At 43.7% G+C, this 16,986-nt stretch overlaps 1 protein-coding gene across 3 annotated transcripts in view; it reads left to right on the plus strand.

Annotated features, from left to right (window-relative positions):
• Window positions 1-16,986, plus strand: part of PDZD2 (PDZ domain containing 2) — a 235,428-nt gene that overhangs the window by 190,596 nt on the left and 27,846 nt on the right. For all 3 annotated transcript variants that reach the window (XM_069745997.1, XM_069745995.1, XM_069745996.1), the window contains exons 14-19: window positions 5,061-5,142; window positions 5,609-5,712; window positions 7,203-7,371; window positions 8,444-9,246; window positions 11,020-11,164; window positions 13,284-16,320. In XM_069745997.1, the coding sequence (XP_069602098.1) occupies window positions 5,061-5,142; window positions 5,609-5,712; window positions 7,203-7,371; window positions 8,444-9,246; window positions 11,020-11,164; window positions 13,284-16,320 (4,340 nt within the window). The remainder of the gene's footprint in view (window positions 1-5,060; window positions 5,143-5,608; window positions 5,713-7,202; window positions 7,372-8,443; window positions 9,247-11,019; window positions 11,165-13,283; window positions 16,321-16,986) is intronic.

Here is a 16,986-nt window from a genome sequence, read left to right on the forward strand (position 1 = left end):
AATGTATGTACACAGTGACTGCACCAGCAGAATAGTGAGTGCAGCTCTGGGGTATAATACAGGATGTAACCCAGGATCAGTAATGTAATGTATGTACACAGTGACTGCACCAGCAGAATAGTGAGTGCAGCTCTGGGGTATAATACAGGATGTAACTCAGGATCAGTAATGTAATGTATGTACACAGTGACTGCACCAGCAGAATAGTGAGTGCAGCTCTGGAGTATAATACAGGATGTAACTCAGGATCAGTAATGTAATGTATGTACACAGTGACTCCACCAGCAGAATAGTGAGTGCAGCTCTGGGGTATAATACAGGATGTAACTCGGGATCAGTAATGTATGTACCCAGTGACTGCAGCAGCAGAATAGTGAGTGCAGCTCTGGGGTATAATACAGGAGGTAACTCAGGATCAGTAATGAATGTACACAGTGATTACACCAGCAGAATAGTGAGTGCAGCTCTGGAGTATAATACAGGATGTAACTCGGGATCAGTAATGTAATGTATGTACACAGTGACTGCACCAGCATTATAGTGAGTGCAGCTCTGGAGTATGATACAGGATATAACTCAGGATCAGTAATGTAATGTATGTACACAGTGACTGCACCAGCAGAATAGTGAGTGCAGCTCTGGAGGAAAATACAGGATGTAACTCAGGATCAGTAATGTATGTACACAGTGATTACACCAGCAGAATAGTGAGTGCAGCTCTGGAGTATGATATAGGATATAACTCAGGATCAGTAATGTAATGTATGTACACAGTGACTGCACCAGCAGAATAGTGAGTGCAGCTCTGGAGTATGATACAGGATATAACTCAGGATCAGTAATGTAATGTATGTACACAGTGACTGCACCAGCAGAATAGCGAGTGCAGCTCTGGGGTATAATACAGGATGTAACTCAGGATCAGTATAGGATCAGTAATGTAATGTATGTACACAGTGACTGCACCAGCAGAATAGTGAGTGCAGGTCTGGAGTATAATACAGGATGTAACTCAGGATCAGTATTGTAATGTATGTACACAGTGACTGCACCAGCAGAATAGTGAGTGCAGCTCTGGGGTATAATACAGAATGTAACTCAGGATCAGTAATGTAATGTATGTACACAGTGACTGCACCAGCAGAATAGTGAGTGCAGCTCTGGAGTATAATACAGGATGTAACTCAGGATCAGTAATGTAATGTATGTACACAGTGACTGCACCAGCAGAATAGTGAGTGCAGCTCTGGGGTATAATACAGAATGTAACTCAGGATCAGTAATGTAATGTTTGTACACAGTGACTGCACCAGCAGAATAGTGCGTGCCGCTCTGGGGTATAATACAGGAGGTAACTCAGGATCAGTAATGTAATGTATGTACACAGTGACTGCACCAGCAGAATAGTGAGTGCAGCTCTGGAGTATAATACAGGAGGTAACTCAGGATCAGTAATGTAATGTATGTACACAGTGACTGCACCAGCAGAATAGTGAGTGCAGCTCTGGAGGAAAATACAGGATGTAACTCAGGATCAGTAATGTATGTACACAGTGATTACACCAGCAGAATAGCGAGTGCAGCTCTGGAGGAAAATACAGGATGTAACTCAGGATCAGTAATGTATGTACACAGTGACTGTACCAGCAGAATAGTGAGTGCAGCTCTGGGGTATAATACAGAATGTAACTCAGGATCAGTAATGTATGTACACAGTGACTGTACCAGCAGAATAGTGAGTGCAGCTCTGGAGTATAATACAGGAGGTAACTCAGGATCAGTAATGTAATGTATGTACACAGTGACTGCACCAGCAGAATAGTGAGTGCAGCTCTGGAGTAAATACAGGATATAACTCAGGATCAGTACAGGATCAGTAATGTAATGTATGTACACAGTGACTGCAGCAGCAGAGTAGTGAGTGCAGCTCTGGGGTATAATACAGGAGGTAACTCAGGATCAGTAATGTAATGTATGTACACAGTGACTGCACCAGCCGAATAGTGAGTGCAGCTCTGGAGTATAATACAGGATGTAACTCAGGATCAGTTCAGGATCAGTAATGTAATATATAATGTATGTACAACATGACTGCACCAGCAGAATAGTGAGTGCAGCTCTGGAGTATAATACAGGATGTTACTCGGGATCAGTAATGTATGTACACAGTGACTGCACCAGCAGAATAGTGAGTGCAGCTCTGGAGTAAATACAGGATATAACTCAGGATCAGTACAGGATCAGTAATGTAATGTATGTACACAGTGACTGCAGCAGCAGAATAGTGAGTGCAGCTCTGGGGTATAATACAGGGTGTAACTCTGTACATACATTACATTACTGATCCTCAGTGACTGCACCAGCCGAATAGTGAGTGCAGCTCTGGAGTATAATACAGGATGTAACTCCGGATCAGTACAGGATCAGTAATGTAATATATAATGTATGTACAACATGACTGCACCAGCAGAATAGTGAGTGCAGCTCTGGAGTATAATACAGGATGTAACTCAGGATCAGTAATGTATGTACACAGTGACTGCACCAGCAGAATAGTGAGTGCAGCTCTGGGGTATAATACAGGATGTAACTCAGGATCAGTAATGTATGTACACAGTGACTGCAGCAGCAGAGTAGTGAGTGCAGCTCTGGGGTATAATACAGGAGGTAACTCAGGATCAGTAATGTAATGTATGTACACAGTGACTGCACCAGCAGAATAGTGAGTGCAGCTCTGGAGTATAATACAGGAGGTAACTCAGGATCAGTAATGTAATGTATGTACACAGTGACTGCACCAGCAGAATAGTGAGTGCAGCTCTGGAGTATAATACAGGAGGTAACTCAGGATCAGTAATGTAATGTATGTACACAGTGACTGCACCAGCAGAATAGTGAGTGCAGCTCTGGGGTATAATACAGGATGTAACTCAGGATCAGTAATGTATGTACACAGTGACTGCACCAGCAGAATAGTGAGTGCAGCTCTGGAGTATAATACAGAATGTAATTCAGGATCAGTAATGTAATGTATGTACACAGTGACTGCACCAGCAGAATAGTGAGTGCAGCTCTGGAGTATAATACAGAATGTAATTCAGGATCAGTAATGTAATGTATGTACACAGTGACTGCACCAGCAGAATAGTGAGTGCAGCTCTGGAGTAAATACAGGATATAACTCAGGATCAGTACACGATCAGTAATGTAATGTATGTACACAGTGACTGCAGCAGCAGAATAGTGAGTGCAGCTCTGGGGTATAATACAGGGTGTAACTCTGTACATACATTACATTACTGATCCTCAGTGACTGCACCAGCCGAATAGTGAGTGCAGCTCTGGAGTATAATACAGGATGTAACTCCGGATCAGTACAGGATCAGTAATGTAATATATAATGTATGTACAACATGACTGCACCAGCAGAATAGTGAGTGCAGCTCTGGAGTATAATACAGGATGTAACTCAGGATCAGTAATGTATGTACACAGTGACTGCACCAGCAGAATAGTGAGTGCAGCTCTGGGGTATAATACAGGATGTAACTCAGGATCAGTAATGTATGTACACAGTGACTGTACCAGCAGAATAGTGAGTGCAGCTCTGGGGTATAATACAGGATGTTACTCGGGATCAGTAATGTAATGTATGTAGACAGTGACTGCACCAGCAGAACAGTGAGTGCTGCTCTGGGGTATAATACAGGATGTAACTCAGGATCAGTAATGTAATGTATGTACACAGTGACTGCAGCAGCAGAATAGTGAGTGCAGCTCTTATGTACACAGTGACTGCACCAGCCGAATAGTGAGTGCAGCTCTGGAGTATAATACAGGATGTAACTCCGGATCAGTACAGGATCAGTAATGTAATATATAATGTATGTACAACATGACTGCACCAGCAGAATAGTGAGTGCAGCTCTGGAGTATAATACAGGATGTAACTCAGGATCAGTAATGTATGTACACAGTGACTGCACCAGCAGAATAGTGAGTGCAGCTCTGGGGTATAATACAGGATGTAACTCAGGATCAATAATGTATGTACACAGTGACTGTACCAGCAGAATAGTGAGTGCAGCTCTGGGGTATAATACAGGATGTTACTCGGGATCAGTAATGTAATGTATGTAGACAGTGACTGCACCAGCAGAACAGTGAGTGCTGCTCTGGGGTATAATACAGGATGTAACTCAGGATCAGTAATGTAATGTATGTACACAGTGACTGCACCAGCAGAATAGTGAGTGCAGCTCTGGAGTATAATACAGGATGTAACTCAGGATCAGTAATGTAATGTATGTACACAGTGACTGCACCAGCAGAATAGTGAGTGCAGCTCTGGGGTATAATACAGAATGTAACTCAGGATCAGTAATGTAATGTTTGTACACAGTGACTGCAGCAGCAGAATAGTGAGTGCAGCTCTTATGTACACAGTGACTGCACCAGCCGAATAGTGAGTGCAGCTCTGGAGTATAATACAGGATGTAACTCAGGATCAGTTCAGGATCAGTAATGTAATATATAATGTATGTACAACATGACTGCACCAGCAGAATAGTGAGTGCAGCTCTGGAGTATAATACAGGATGTTACTCGGGATCAGTAATGTATGTACACAGTGACTGCACCAGCAGAATAGTGAGTGCAGCTCAGGGGTATAATACAGGATGTAACTCAGGATCAGTAATGTAATGTATGTACACAGTGACTGCACCAGCAGAATAGTGAGTGCAGCTCAGGGGTATAATACAGGATAATTAATGTATATATCCAATTACCTCTTGTTTTTGTGTATCTGTGTGTCTGGTGAACATTGTGTAGTACCACAAGCTATGAAGAATTGCCATTGAGCGGACCCTCCTGTGCTTCTGTTTTGTGCTGTCTGTGCTGCCTCTGCTCTCGGAGGAATGTGCTGTCTCTCTGATTCTGGATCACATGGAGCAGAGTAGGACGCAGGAGAAGAACGAGCCTTGTTTCCTACATGCGATTATTACCGCCACTGTCTTTCCTCTGCACAACTTTGATATCTTATTTCCTATTTCTTGAAGATGTCGGAGCAAGAAATGGATGAAGTCATCTCTCGTACCGCTCATCGTGAGAGCCGGGACCCTGCTAGTTCTCACATCGCAGGTGGGTGAATAATATCCTGATCACCACCAATGTGACGGGCAGGCGCCGGCTGGGGCGAGGGGGGTCACATTTATTCCTTGTACAATTACATTTCTGAGAAACTCTGATTCTATTAGTTGCCATTTTTCAAGATCTCTGGTTGCTGTTCAGTCTCCCAGAATTTTTCTTTGACAGCAAGAAAAGCAGAAATCTTGATAATTAAGAAGAGTAAAAAAACTTTTATTAGAAAGTTGCATAATTTTGAATAACTGAGGTTTTTTAGAACTTTGATTTTTAGAAGAAGGTATAATTTTTTTTCCCCTCCTAAAAAGGTTTTGGTAAAAAAAGGTGCAGTTTCTCATATACTTCTGTTATCTGATTTGCTTTTTGTGTGTTATTCCTTTTTCATATGACTTTTCATCATACTAATCTGCAGACAAAGGCTTTTCTATGTCTTGTTCTCATCTTAATACCATTTTGTCCTCAGGCCTCCATTCCAAGAGTCCATCTCCGACTGTAAGACCGAAGCAAGGAGACGGACAAGCGCCGCTCAGCTGGACGATGAAACGGTTCCTGGAGCCGGCTAGTCGGGTGAGCGATTTTTAGAATTTTTTTTTGTTTTTTTTCTACATTCAATTTAAAGGGTCATTCCCACAATGGCAATAATAACACACTATCTGCATGAGTATTTGTTAATAGACAGTATAATCCCAACATGCAGCATTTTTTTATACCTTTTTGTTCATCTTTTTATGTCTCTCAGTGCATCCAGCTTCACCTAGCCGATATTCTGCTAAAACTGCATTTCCAGCAGCACCCTGCTTCTTCTCAGTGCTGCAGGTCCCTCCCTCTGCTCTCCAATGTACTGCATGATAGAATTAAGTGGATCTCATTCTCAACATGGGCAATTTTAATGGATGCGGTGACCATTGATAGTTGTGAATGTAGTGACTGTAATTCATCATTTGATTTTCATTACATTTACAAGCTCCATATTTCATTGGTGGTTCCTGGGGATCTTCAGAGTCATGATCATTCTCTTCACTACTTGCATAGCAGAGCTCAGCATAGCACAGCTGAAATAACTTACAACACGGCTGTCCGGGGAAAGAGGATGCCATGAGAGGATCTGGAGGATGTTTTATTAGAATCATAGAATGGTAGAGTTGGAAGGGACCTCCTGGGTCATCTGGTCCAACCCCCTGAAGGTCATTGGTGCATCTGTTTCTCATGCATTGGACCTAGTCATTTTTTTGGTGGTCGGAGTCACAGTGTTTCAGAGCATTACTGCTTTTTGTGTTAAAGGGGAACGTGGGAGTGATGAAAAGACTGCTGGAGCCCCAAACCGCTGGTAAACACCTTAAATGCCAAGGTCGTTATTGATTGTGGCATCTAAGGGGTTTATCTGTTAGGATTGATCCTTGTATTTGCAGCAGGGATCTGGCTATCTATGACAGATGTGTTATGTTCAAGATCTGACAAGTACAAAAAGACGCACCCATTAAGATGTATAGATTGGGGTTGGCGTTCCCCCCGCTTTTTATTAGTTTGGCAGAAAAGTGCTGTTTTACCTGCCTTGTTCATGCACTTAGTGTAGCTGTTTTGATCTGCAAGTTTAGCAGATGTCCTCACTCCAGTCTCTTCTCCTCTCCCCAAACTCAGACATTTTTTCCAAACTCTTTCCCCGTCTGACAATGAGGGAGGAGAGCGGAGAAGCTGAGACAGGAGAACCAATATTTGCTAAAACTGCAGTTTAAAACAGCTGATCTGAGTGCATGAACCAGGAGGGTAAAACTGCTCCATCAGCTCGGAGTTCTAGAGAAAAGGTAATGGAATACAGAACAAATATTCAGAACTTTACTAAGACTGGACAATAATTAAATGTAGATTAAAAAAAATGTTTTACATTTTTTAATTCCTTTTTTTTTTTTTTGTAATTTTGTACATTGCTGTCTTTATGCGTCTGTATCCGAACTGTCGCTACTAAAATGGAATATTTTCAATAAAAAAGGGAAAATTCACTAAAAATTCAACATCTGAAATGTAATTCTTATGACCTGTGACCGGCTTTTTCCCGGCAGGGCTCGGTAAGCTCTGAAGGGGAGCTGTCCCAGTACTTCTCGCAGGATGCCCCCAGCCAGTCCTCTTTATCCGACACCGTGGTGACTGGTTCCAGTGACGAAGACCAGCTGCGGGCGAGGAGCGCGAGCAACTCAATGGAGGAAAACACTGCTCCTTTCACCGCTGCCAGTAAGATTTCCTTTTCCGTGCAGACGGGCTTTGTCTGCGAGCTGATAAATCTGCCGTGTCCTCTATACCCACAGCGCACCTGGCGTCCGGTCATGGCTGATACCGGGCTCCGAAATGTGTTCTAGCCTCTATACAAACCTCTCACCTCTTCGTGCCCCCCCTTACGTACAGCCGTGGCCGCATATAACATGGAGGGTTTATGATCATGTATCAGCGTGATAAGAGTCACAGTCTCCTGCCAGAAAAATTAGAATACATGAGCTCACTAACGGATTCTCAGTTACCTCCTTCTGCAGCCAGTAATAGACAATGTAACATAGACACTACAGAAGGCAAATGGTACCATTTTACCCCTGAATACATGCATTTTAATAGAAAAAAAATAAAATGGCCCCCAAAGGACCACGTCTTATTTCTTTTAAGTATCATATTTGTGCTTTGAGTTCTATAAAAGTTTTCCTAATGATATTACATTGATGCAGGGAAGTAAATGACATATAAGGGGTTGAATAAGATAAGAAAATCTTTGCAGCATTCATCCACAAACAGCGCCACACGTGTCCACAGGTTGTGGGTGATATTGCAACTCGCCTGCATTTACTTTATCTGGGCAAGCTGCAATACAAAGCAGCCTGTACGCAGTTTTGTTTAATAAAGAAACAAAGCAAAAAACTGGGTTTTACTCACCCTCCCCAGGTCCGGTGCTGAGCCTCTACTGCTAAACTCCTGGTGTCTGTTTTTGTCTGCAGTGCTGATGTCATGATTGCACCGCTGCAGCCAGTCAGATTGTCTTGTAAAGTCTACCTGGGCAGAGCCGCTGAGCTCAGTAAATGGATGACAGCGCTAAAGATAATGATAGACACCGGGAGCAGCGGCAGAGAATCCTGGCTGGACCTGGGGAGGTTGAGAAAATCCCAGTTGTTTTCTTAAACTAACTGCAGCCAGGTGGCAAGGGTTTTCTGAAAATGTAAAACCTCTTTAATGGCCATCAATTTAATATAACGTGGTGAAATATTTTTACTTCCATTTATTTTATATGTATTTTTTTTTTTTTTTTTTTTTACTTATAAAGGAAATGGGTCAACAAAATGCCAAGGTTCAGCATGCCTATCCCTGAGGAATGGGTTATCTCAAAGCCCCGGAATCAAACACGTTGCCTCCAGACAGTCCAGCCTTGAAGGAAGTCCTCAATCCTTAAGAAGTCCCCTCCAAAGACAGAGGAGGATTCCCTGTTGCGATGATGACGAAGGTAGCGAAGAAGATGATTTTGGTAAAAAAGAAAACCGACACCTTTGTGATACCAAGAAGAAGAACGCCGATGAGGATTCCGGGATTGTGATGACCACCTCTTCCTTGGATGTCGATGAAGAGATCCAGGCAGACGAACTTCCCAAAAGTAGTATCGGTGAGGTTGGGTCATCCATGTGCGGCAGTTCTGTAGAGTCTGAGGATGGAGCTTTGGAACAGGCAGCGGACGTGGCTTTTTTTGGTATGAAATCTTTAGAATGCTCCGGTAAGGCTGACGTACGCCCAAATACTTTGGGTATTAAGGACCCTTTAGAAAGTCAGTCTGAAAATAAGAGGTCTCCCAAATTGGAACATAAAGCCGTCACCCGTGTCAAGAGCATGATGAGCAACACGAGCCCTAATTCCTCCAAGCAAAAAAACGAGGACGGGAAACAGTCTCCGAAGCTGACGAAGATGGTGCCACCATCGAAGAAGTCAGAAGGGCTGGAGGTGTCGGGCCGATGTAACACGGAAACTGTCGAGCTTCTATGTAGTGAATATGAGTCCGTCGGCTTAGATCTGGAAATCAGAGAATCTCCTGTAAGAATTATAATCGCTGCACTGAGACTACAAGGAGGAGCAGATAAGGTACGACAGTCTAGACGGAGCACTGCTCGTCCATGTCGATGACCTAAAAGTTATGGGAAATGGGACATCAGAAATTCACATGTTACTCCTGTCAATGATAATTAAAAGCAGATTTTTTTAAAAAAAAAATTTTTTATGACTGTTCATAAAATAAATTGTGAAATATTACATTTTTTGTATTGGCAACTGGACAGCACACTGTTCTTTTGAGCTGCAGAAGGCGGGAAATGTCATTTGTCCCCTTTACTGTGTAGACTTGGACATGATCAGCAGAGGTTGTGAGGGTTTATTCACATCTGGAAGCTTTGATATGGCAGAATAGTAGAATAATAACCCTATACGTAGAGATGATGCTTTGTATGTACTGATCCAGAGATTCATGCTGAATTATACTCCAGAGCTGCGCTCGTTATTCTGCTGGTGCAGTCGCACCTATATGTTAATTACTAGATGGTGGCCCGATTCTAACGCATCGGATATTCTAGAATATGCATGTCCACGTAGTATATTGCACAGCCCAAGTAGTATATTGCACAGCCCACGTAGCATATTGCCCAACCACGTAGTATATTGCCCAGCCACGTAGTATATTGCCCAGCCACGTAGTATATTGCCCAGCCACGTAGTATATTGCCCAGCCACGTAGTATATTGCCCAGCCACGTAGTATATTGCCCAGCCACGTAGTATATTGCCCAGCCACGTAGTATATTGCCCAGCCACGTAGTATATTGCACAGCCCACGTAGTATATTGCCCAGTCACGTAGTATATTGCCCAGTCACGTAGTATATTGCCCAGCCACGTAGTATATTGCCCAGCCACGTAGTATATTGCCCAGCCACGTAGTATATTGCCCAGCCACGTAGTATATTGCCCAGCCACGTAGTATATTGCACAGCCCACGTAGTATATTGCCCAGTCACGTAGTATATTGCCCAGTCACGTAGTATATTGCCCAGCCACGTAGTATATTGCCCAGTCACGTAGTATATTGCCCAGTCACGGAGTATACAGCACAGAGCCACGTAGTATATTGCCCAGTTACGTAGTATATTGCCCAGTCACGTAGTATATTGCCCAGTCACGTAGTATATTGCCCATCCACGTATGTCACAGGTTAAAAAAAAAACATATACTCACCTTCCGAGGGCCAGTTGTAGTTCGATCACATGACCGTGACGTCATGGCAGGGCCTTGCTCAGGGCCTGTGATGACGTCGCGGTCACATGACCGTGACGTCATGGCAGTTCCTTCTCCCATACCACCGGAACTTGCCGCTTGCATGGAGCGGTCACCGGACCGTAGCCAGGAGCGGGAAAGGCGGCAGAAGGTGAGTATATAATTTTTTAATTATTTTTAACATTAGATGTTTTTACTATTGACGCTGCATAGGCAGCATCAATAGTAAAAACTTGGTCACACAGGGTTAATAGCGGCGGTAACGGAGTGAGTTACCCGCGGCATAACGCGGTCCATTACCGCTGGCATTAACCCTGTGTGAGCTGTGACTGCGGGGAGTATGGAGCGGGCGCTGACTGCAGGGGAGTAGGGAGGGACTAATCGGACTGTGGCCTTCGCTGATTGGTCGCGGCAGCCATGTCAGGCAGCTGGCGAGACCAATCAGCGACTTGGATTCCATGACAGACAGAGACCGCGACCAATGAATATCCGTGACAGACAGAAGGACAGACAGACAGAAAGACGGAAGTGACCCTTAGACAATTATATAGTAGATTAAGCAGCCATTCTTTTGTATGTTGTTATCCCGTTAGGAACCTATGGGAAAGTTGACTCCTGGAGATGAAATTCTGTCCATTAACGGCATTCGAGTGAGTGATTTGTCTTATCGGGAAACCTGCGACTTCGTCCAGTGCTTACCTTCAGCCGTGACATTGGAAGTGCGCAAGCCGATATCAGGTAGATCCCGGATCATGATTTCTATACATAAAGCTTTTTTTCGCAACGGTAAGTCTCGGCGGCTCTATGCCATCTGCGCTGAGGACCTGGCGGCTGCATGTGACAGCTCCCGAGATGAGAAAACTGCCGTAGGTAAATCTTAATTGAGACCTTATTACAGCAGGTCCTATGACGTAATCACTCTGGATTAAAATCTGGAAAATTCCTCATTTTACAAACATCTTTGATGTCTCACGTAAAATGAAAAAGAGGAATTCTAAGGGTGTAAGAAAAAAAATAAATAAAACATCCGATCATAGACTATACTTGTCCTGTTAGTATGCAGCTCTCGGCCTTTGCCAGAGATGTAACTCTTGATTAAAAAAAATAAGAGTTTGTTCAGATGGAAATCTGATTTTTCAAATATTTTTTTTTTCTGGTGGAGGAAAAAACAAAAATAATAATTACTAGCAGCTAAAATACCGGTAATCATTAATAAAAATAGGTGTCAAGAAAGGGCAGGGGAGAAAAACCTCAAGCATTTAGATGTCAATGTTTTTCGCTAAAGATGGAGGGGATTAGGCGAATGACATCTGCTTGATTTTCTTGTGATCTTTCTGGTTTAGGATTAAGAGGAGAAAGAGGTTCATTTTTCATCAATAGTTCCTTTTTTGCACAGTGGACAGTCATCCAATCCCTCCAGCACCACCATCCAATCGCTCCAGCACCACCATCCAACCCTTCCAGCACCGCCATCCAACCCTTCCAGCACCACCATCCAATCCCTCCAGCACCACCATCCAATCCCTCCAGCACCACCATCCAACCCCTCCAGTACCACCATCCAAACCCTCCAGTACCACCACCCATTCCCTCCAGCACCACCACCCATTCCCTCCAGCACCACCACCCATTCCCTCCAGCACCACCACCCATTCCCTCCAGCACCACCATCCAATCCCTCCAGCACCACCATCCAACCCCTCCAGTACCACCATCCAAACCCTCCAGTACCACCACCCATTCCCTCCAGCACCACCACCCATTCCCTCCAGCACCACCACCCATTCCCTCCAGCACCACCACCCATTCCCTCCAGCACCACCACCCATTCCCTCCAGCACCACCACCCATTCCCTCCAGCACCACCACCCATTCCCTCCAGCACCACCACCCATTCCCTCCAGCACCACCACCCAATCCATCCAGCACCACCACCCAGTCCCTCCAGCACCACCACCCAAACCATCCAGCACCACCACCCAGTCCCTCCAGCACCACCACCCAATCCATCCAGCACCACCACCCAGTCCCTCCAGCACCACCACCCAATCCATCCAGCACCACCACCTCCTAATCCCTCCAGCACCACCATCCAATCCGTCGAGTACCACCACCCAATCTCTCCAGCATCTCTTCTGCATCTAATCGACTTATTAGGTGGACACTGTGTGAAGAATTACCAATAGTTTTTAGTAGCAGCTTGTGGCAAATTTTCACCTCTTTTCCCTTCCATCTTCACCACCTGCCCTGGACTCCGGGAATGTGTCTACATTGAGACGGCATCTCCATTCTTTTTCTTTTTGCCCAGATGACTGTTTTATGTTCTCCCTATTTTAGATAAACCACATATACAAGCAAGGCTGTAGATTCTTCAGAGATCTGGCTTCTCCATTATTGATGCTGCTCCTCCATCTTCTAATGACATCTCAGGATTCCAAACCAGTATCTGATAAAATGACTTTTGAAACTTTTTGTGCATTGACCTTCTATTTTGTTTGTCTAAAGCAAAAGGTATATGCATCATCAGGTGCCGACTCCACTTTGCGTTGTTTTTTTTCCATCTCAATTTTCAACCCTATAATTGAGGAGAGCTTGGACGTCAGATGCAAGCCATGATTTCCCTTAAATAATGTTGATAATACGTCTGCAAATTGTGAGCCCTGCTGTAATTAGAGGGGAAAACCTCCTGTTTGGTTTCCTACAGTCCATATTGTTGGCAGTTTCCTGGCAATTCATCATTGGTTGCCAGCAATGGTGATTAAATAATGCTGTTCTGTCTACAGATTGTTGGAAATGTAAAATAAAGCACAGAAACTATTGACCATAATTGTGAATTTTTTTTTATTTTTTTTTACAGCTGTTGACAGATTGTCTCACATTATGGCAACAGGGGCAGACACAAGCAGACCTGACCAAAAAGAATTAACCTCGACGGAAAAATTACAAGGATGCGAGACTGTGAACGACTTTCCGATGGTTGATTCTACTTTATCGTCTTCTGAACTGGCCACAAAGGAGGATAAACACCAAGTCAAGTATTGCTCCTCACCGGGTCACTGTGGTGGCAGGCCCGTCACCAATATCGATGCGTTTATTCACGAGTTACAAGATGATGGGTCTGTCCCTCAAAGTAAAATTAGGCTGAACCAAGGTGATGGCGTAGATTGTAGCACGATTCCGGAACACGTTATTTCATGTCAACGCGACATAACGCATCTTGAGCAACCTTGTATGCCTACGAACTCTGCCAGTCCGATGGATGGTATTGGCAACCGCCTGGGATTTTCCGTTTTAGACTCCATTTCTTTAGAGAACTCTATAGTTATCAATAAAAGCAGTTTAAGTAATTACTGTAGAAACTTAAGTGAAGACTTCTCACTTTCCGAAAAATGTGAAAGTAGCTCTATCGATATTTCAACTTCCATGTATGGAGCTGCGGATGACTCCGACAGCGAATCTTTACTGGAAATTCCTTCCGATTCTACGAGTGACATGATTTCATCTCTTCAGAACCAGTCTTTTGTGTCGGAAATGCAGAACACCACAGATTCTGAGGAGGAGCAAATTGAAATATGTTGTAGTTTTAAAAAAGAGGATATTGAAATTTCGAGGACATCTTCATTTTACCCACCAGTACATGGTAATAGTGAACCTGGACATATGAAACTGGATATAGCATCTCCTTCTGTCGGTAGTCTACAAACGTCTACCCAAGGTTCTGTTACCATAAACCAAGAGGTTGCTGGAAATATTCTAGATCGGACTCTTATAAATGCTCAGGAACTCAATGATCATTGTGCCTTAAATGCCGAAGATCTTGGAAAGGAATTAATTAGAACTGGTGGTGTAAAGGTGCCTTCATGTAGTGATACTATGGACACTAATACTCCGCTTTGTATAAAAGCTCACGGTGCGGTAGATACGGATTCCTTGCTTGTGGGCAGTAAAACATCTGATAGAAACGATCATAAAAGGTCCAGTGGTTGTTCTCAAGAATCCATTGGTGTCACCAAGTCCCCATCTGCAAGTAAACGTAACAAATCACCTACAACACATGACCTGAAGGGCAAAACTGAGCCAAGAGCAAGCAAAAGCTTAGCACTAAAAACCTCTAATGTGGAAAACAAGGTAAATAATAATGCTGCTGCAAAAGTTCATCATGAAAACAAGAGGTTATTGGGTAGTAACTATGAGGTACTTAGTGCTCAGATGCCAAAACCAGGACCCAAACTGAAAGGTCTCTGCATTAAAAGCAGAAGCAAACCAAACACTGATCAAGGAAAACCAGGGACTGAAAGTTCTGACTGCAGAAAATCATCTCCGCAACCATCACCTAAACTTCTTCTTAAGAGGTCCACCATGACAGATGTCATCTCTTCTCCCAGAGAGACCGCAACCAGAATCTCGAAAACTTATGAGAATGATCAAAAATTGAAAAATGCTCTGCCATTGTCTAAAGCTGATTCTTCTTCAGGTTTAAGCCCCAAGTCAAATACTCAATCCAACGAAAAGTCAAACTTTAGAGGAGTAAAGAAAAGTCCACTTGAAGGACGCCAAGAAAATGGCTCTTTAGAAAACATTTCTAGCTTGGATATGGAAAAAGGTCTGGAAAACGGAGAAAAGATTCAGGGAGCAAGCACAAGTAGTCCCAGCAGGAAAATGGACACAGTAGGTGACAGCAAATCAAGAAGAAGTCTAAATGGATCTTGTAGGAATCTCGATGCTTCCAAGAATGAGACACAGCGGGTAGCTTCTCTCTCACTTAGCGAAGATCAACTGGAAAACCAAGATATTCAACGCACATTCATGGAGGTCAAATTATCACCCTCACTGTGCAGCGGACTCCAAATTTCTTGTAAAAATGACTTTCTTAATAAAAGTGAAGTTTCCAGCAATAGGGAATTTGCTCTGGTTTTCAAATCCCCCAAACAGAAGTCGGAGACTAACTTTACGGAGAAGCCACCTAGTGGTTCCAAATCCGTGGCCAGAACTTATTCCATGCCCTTACGACTCGCTAATGTCATGGACCTGGACGTGACGCATGGAAAGGAAAGTCTTGTGGATGATCATCTGGTTTCACCAACGTCAGATCAAAGTATGGATGACTGCATCGCTGAAGAGTTTTCTAAAGCCACTTTAGAGAAACAAGACTCCAAAGGGAAAAACTCCCTAAGAAGCGACGTGTTAAGAACGATCAAGAGGAACTATTATTATGAACTTAACTGGCCCCATGAAACGGTTTCATCTCTGACCGTCAAGCAAAGGATCAAGTCGTTTGAAAATCTCGTAAATTTCGATAAAAGTGTTATGAAGGTGATTGAAATTAACAACGCTCCATTTTCTACTAAACCACCTCTAAGTAGAAGATCTTCCGGTTCGGTGACGCTGCATTCGCAATCCAGTGACAACACAAAAGTTCTGAGACGTAGTTTAAGTTCTTGTAGTGACAACCAAAGTGAAGTGTCCTTAGCAGCACAAATCAAAAAATCTCCATCAAGTGTGGCCTTAACTTATACCGAAAAAATGCCTGAAGATCCTGTAAAGGAAGTTCCACTGCCTGAACCAACCAGGACTGAAAAAACAGAGCCATCTGTACAGGGTGTGCAGGTTAGGAAAAGCAGGACAACTTCAAGCCATATCCGGCCATCTTTGTCTCGTTCTAAGCTGCGGGAGTTGAGAGCCCTAAGCATGCCAGACCTGGACAAGCTGTGCAGTGAGGACTTCTCTGTAGAATCGAAATCCCAGCAATATAAAACAGAACTTGAGATCAAGCCTACAAGGAGCGACGCGTTGTCCTCTCGAATAAGCTCTAGGGACAACAGTTTTGGAGCTTCTGGGTGTGACGGTGAAGTGGTGCAGGACGGGGAACTCGCACGAAGATCCTGGTCAGTCAGGTGAGACATGTCTGCACTTAAGAATCCTAAATCTGTGTAGGTACGAATGGGAGATCATCCAGTGGATCAATAATTTTCGTGGTCAGTGGTGACTGACAACCAGTTATAACTTCTATAGCAGTGGTTACCAAAATGTCTGAATGGCAAACACGCCTGGTTATATAGTTATATATAGGGAACTGGATTTATCATTGAGTTGTCCTCAGGTCAATGGATCAACGGAAGTGACTTGTTTTGCACAGGGATGTAAATGTACCCAGTTATGCATTGATAAATACTGAGACAATGTCCATGTCCAGGAGACAAAAGAGAGAGTGGCACTCACTGTCCCATAAAATTGTCCTTTTATTCGGATTTACGGTAAAAAACCAGAGGCAGGAGAGTGTTCAGTGGAAGCGCAATGGACGACGGCCGTTTTGCGCTAACACGTTCTTCTACGGGACCCATAGAAGCATATGTTAATCCGAAACGGCCATCGTCCATTGCGTTTCCACTGGGAACTCTCCTGCCTCTAGTTTTTAATGTAAATCCGAATAAAAGGACAATTTTATGGGATGGCGAGTGCCACTCTCTCTTTTGTCTTCTGGACTTGGACATTGTCTCAGTATTTTTCACATGGTTTGGCACCCAAGATCCCTATGTCAGTATAACATCGAAGCCCTGGGA

Source organism: Ranitomeya imitator, chromosome 1, assembly GCF_032444005.1.
Source record: "Ranitomeya imitator isolate aRanImi1 chromosome 1, aRanImi1.pri, whole genome shotgun sequence".
Classification (NCBI taxonomy): domain Eukaryota; kingdom Metazoa; phylum Chordata; class Amphibia; order Anura; family Dendrobatidae; genus Ranitomeya; species Ranitomeya imitator.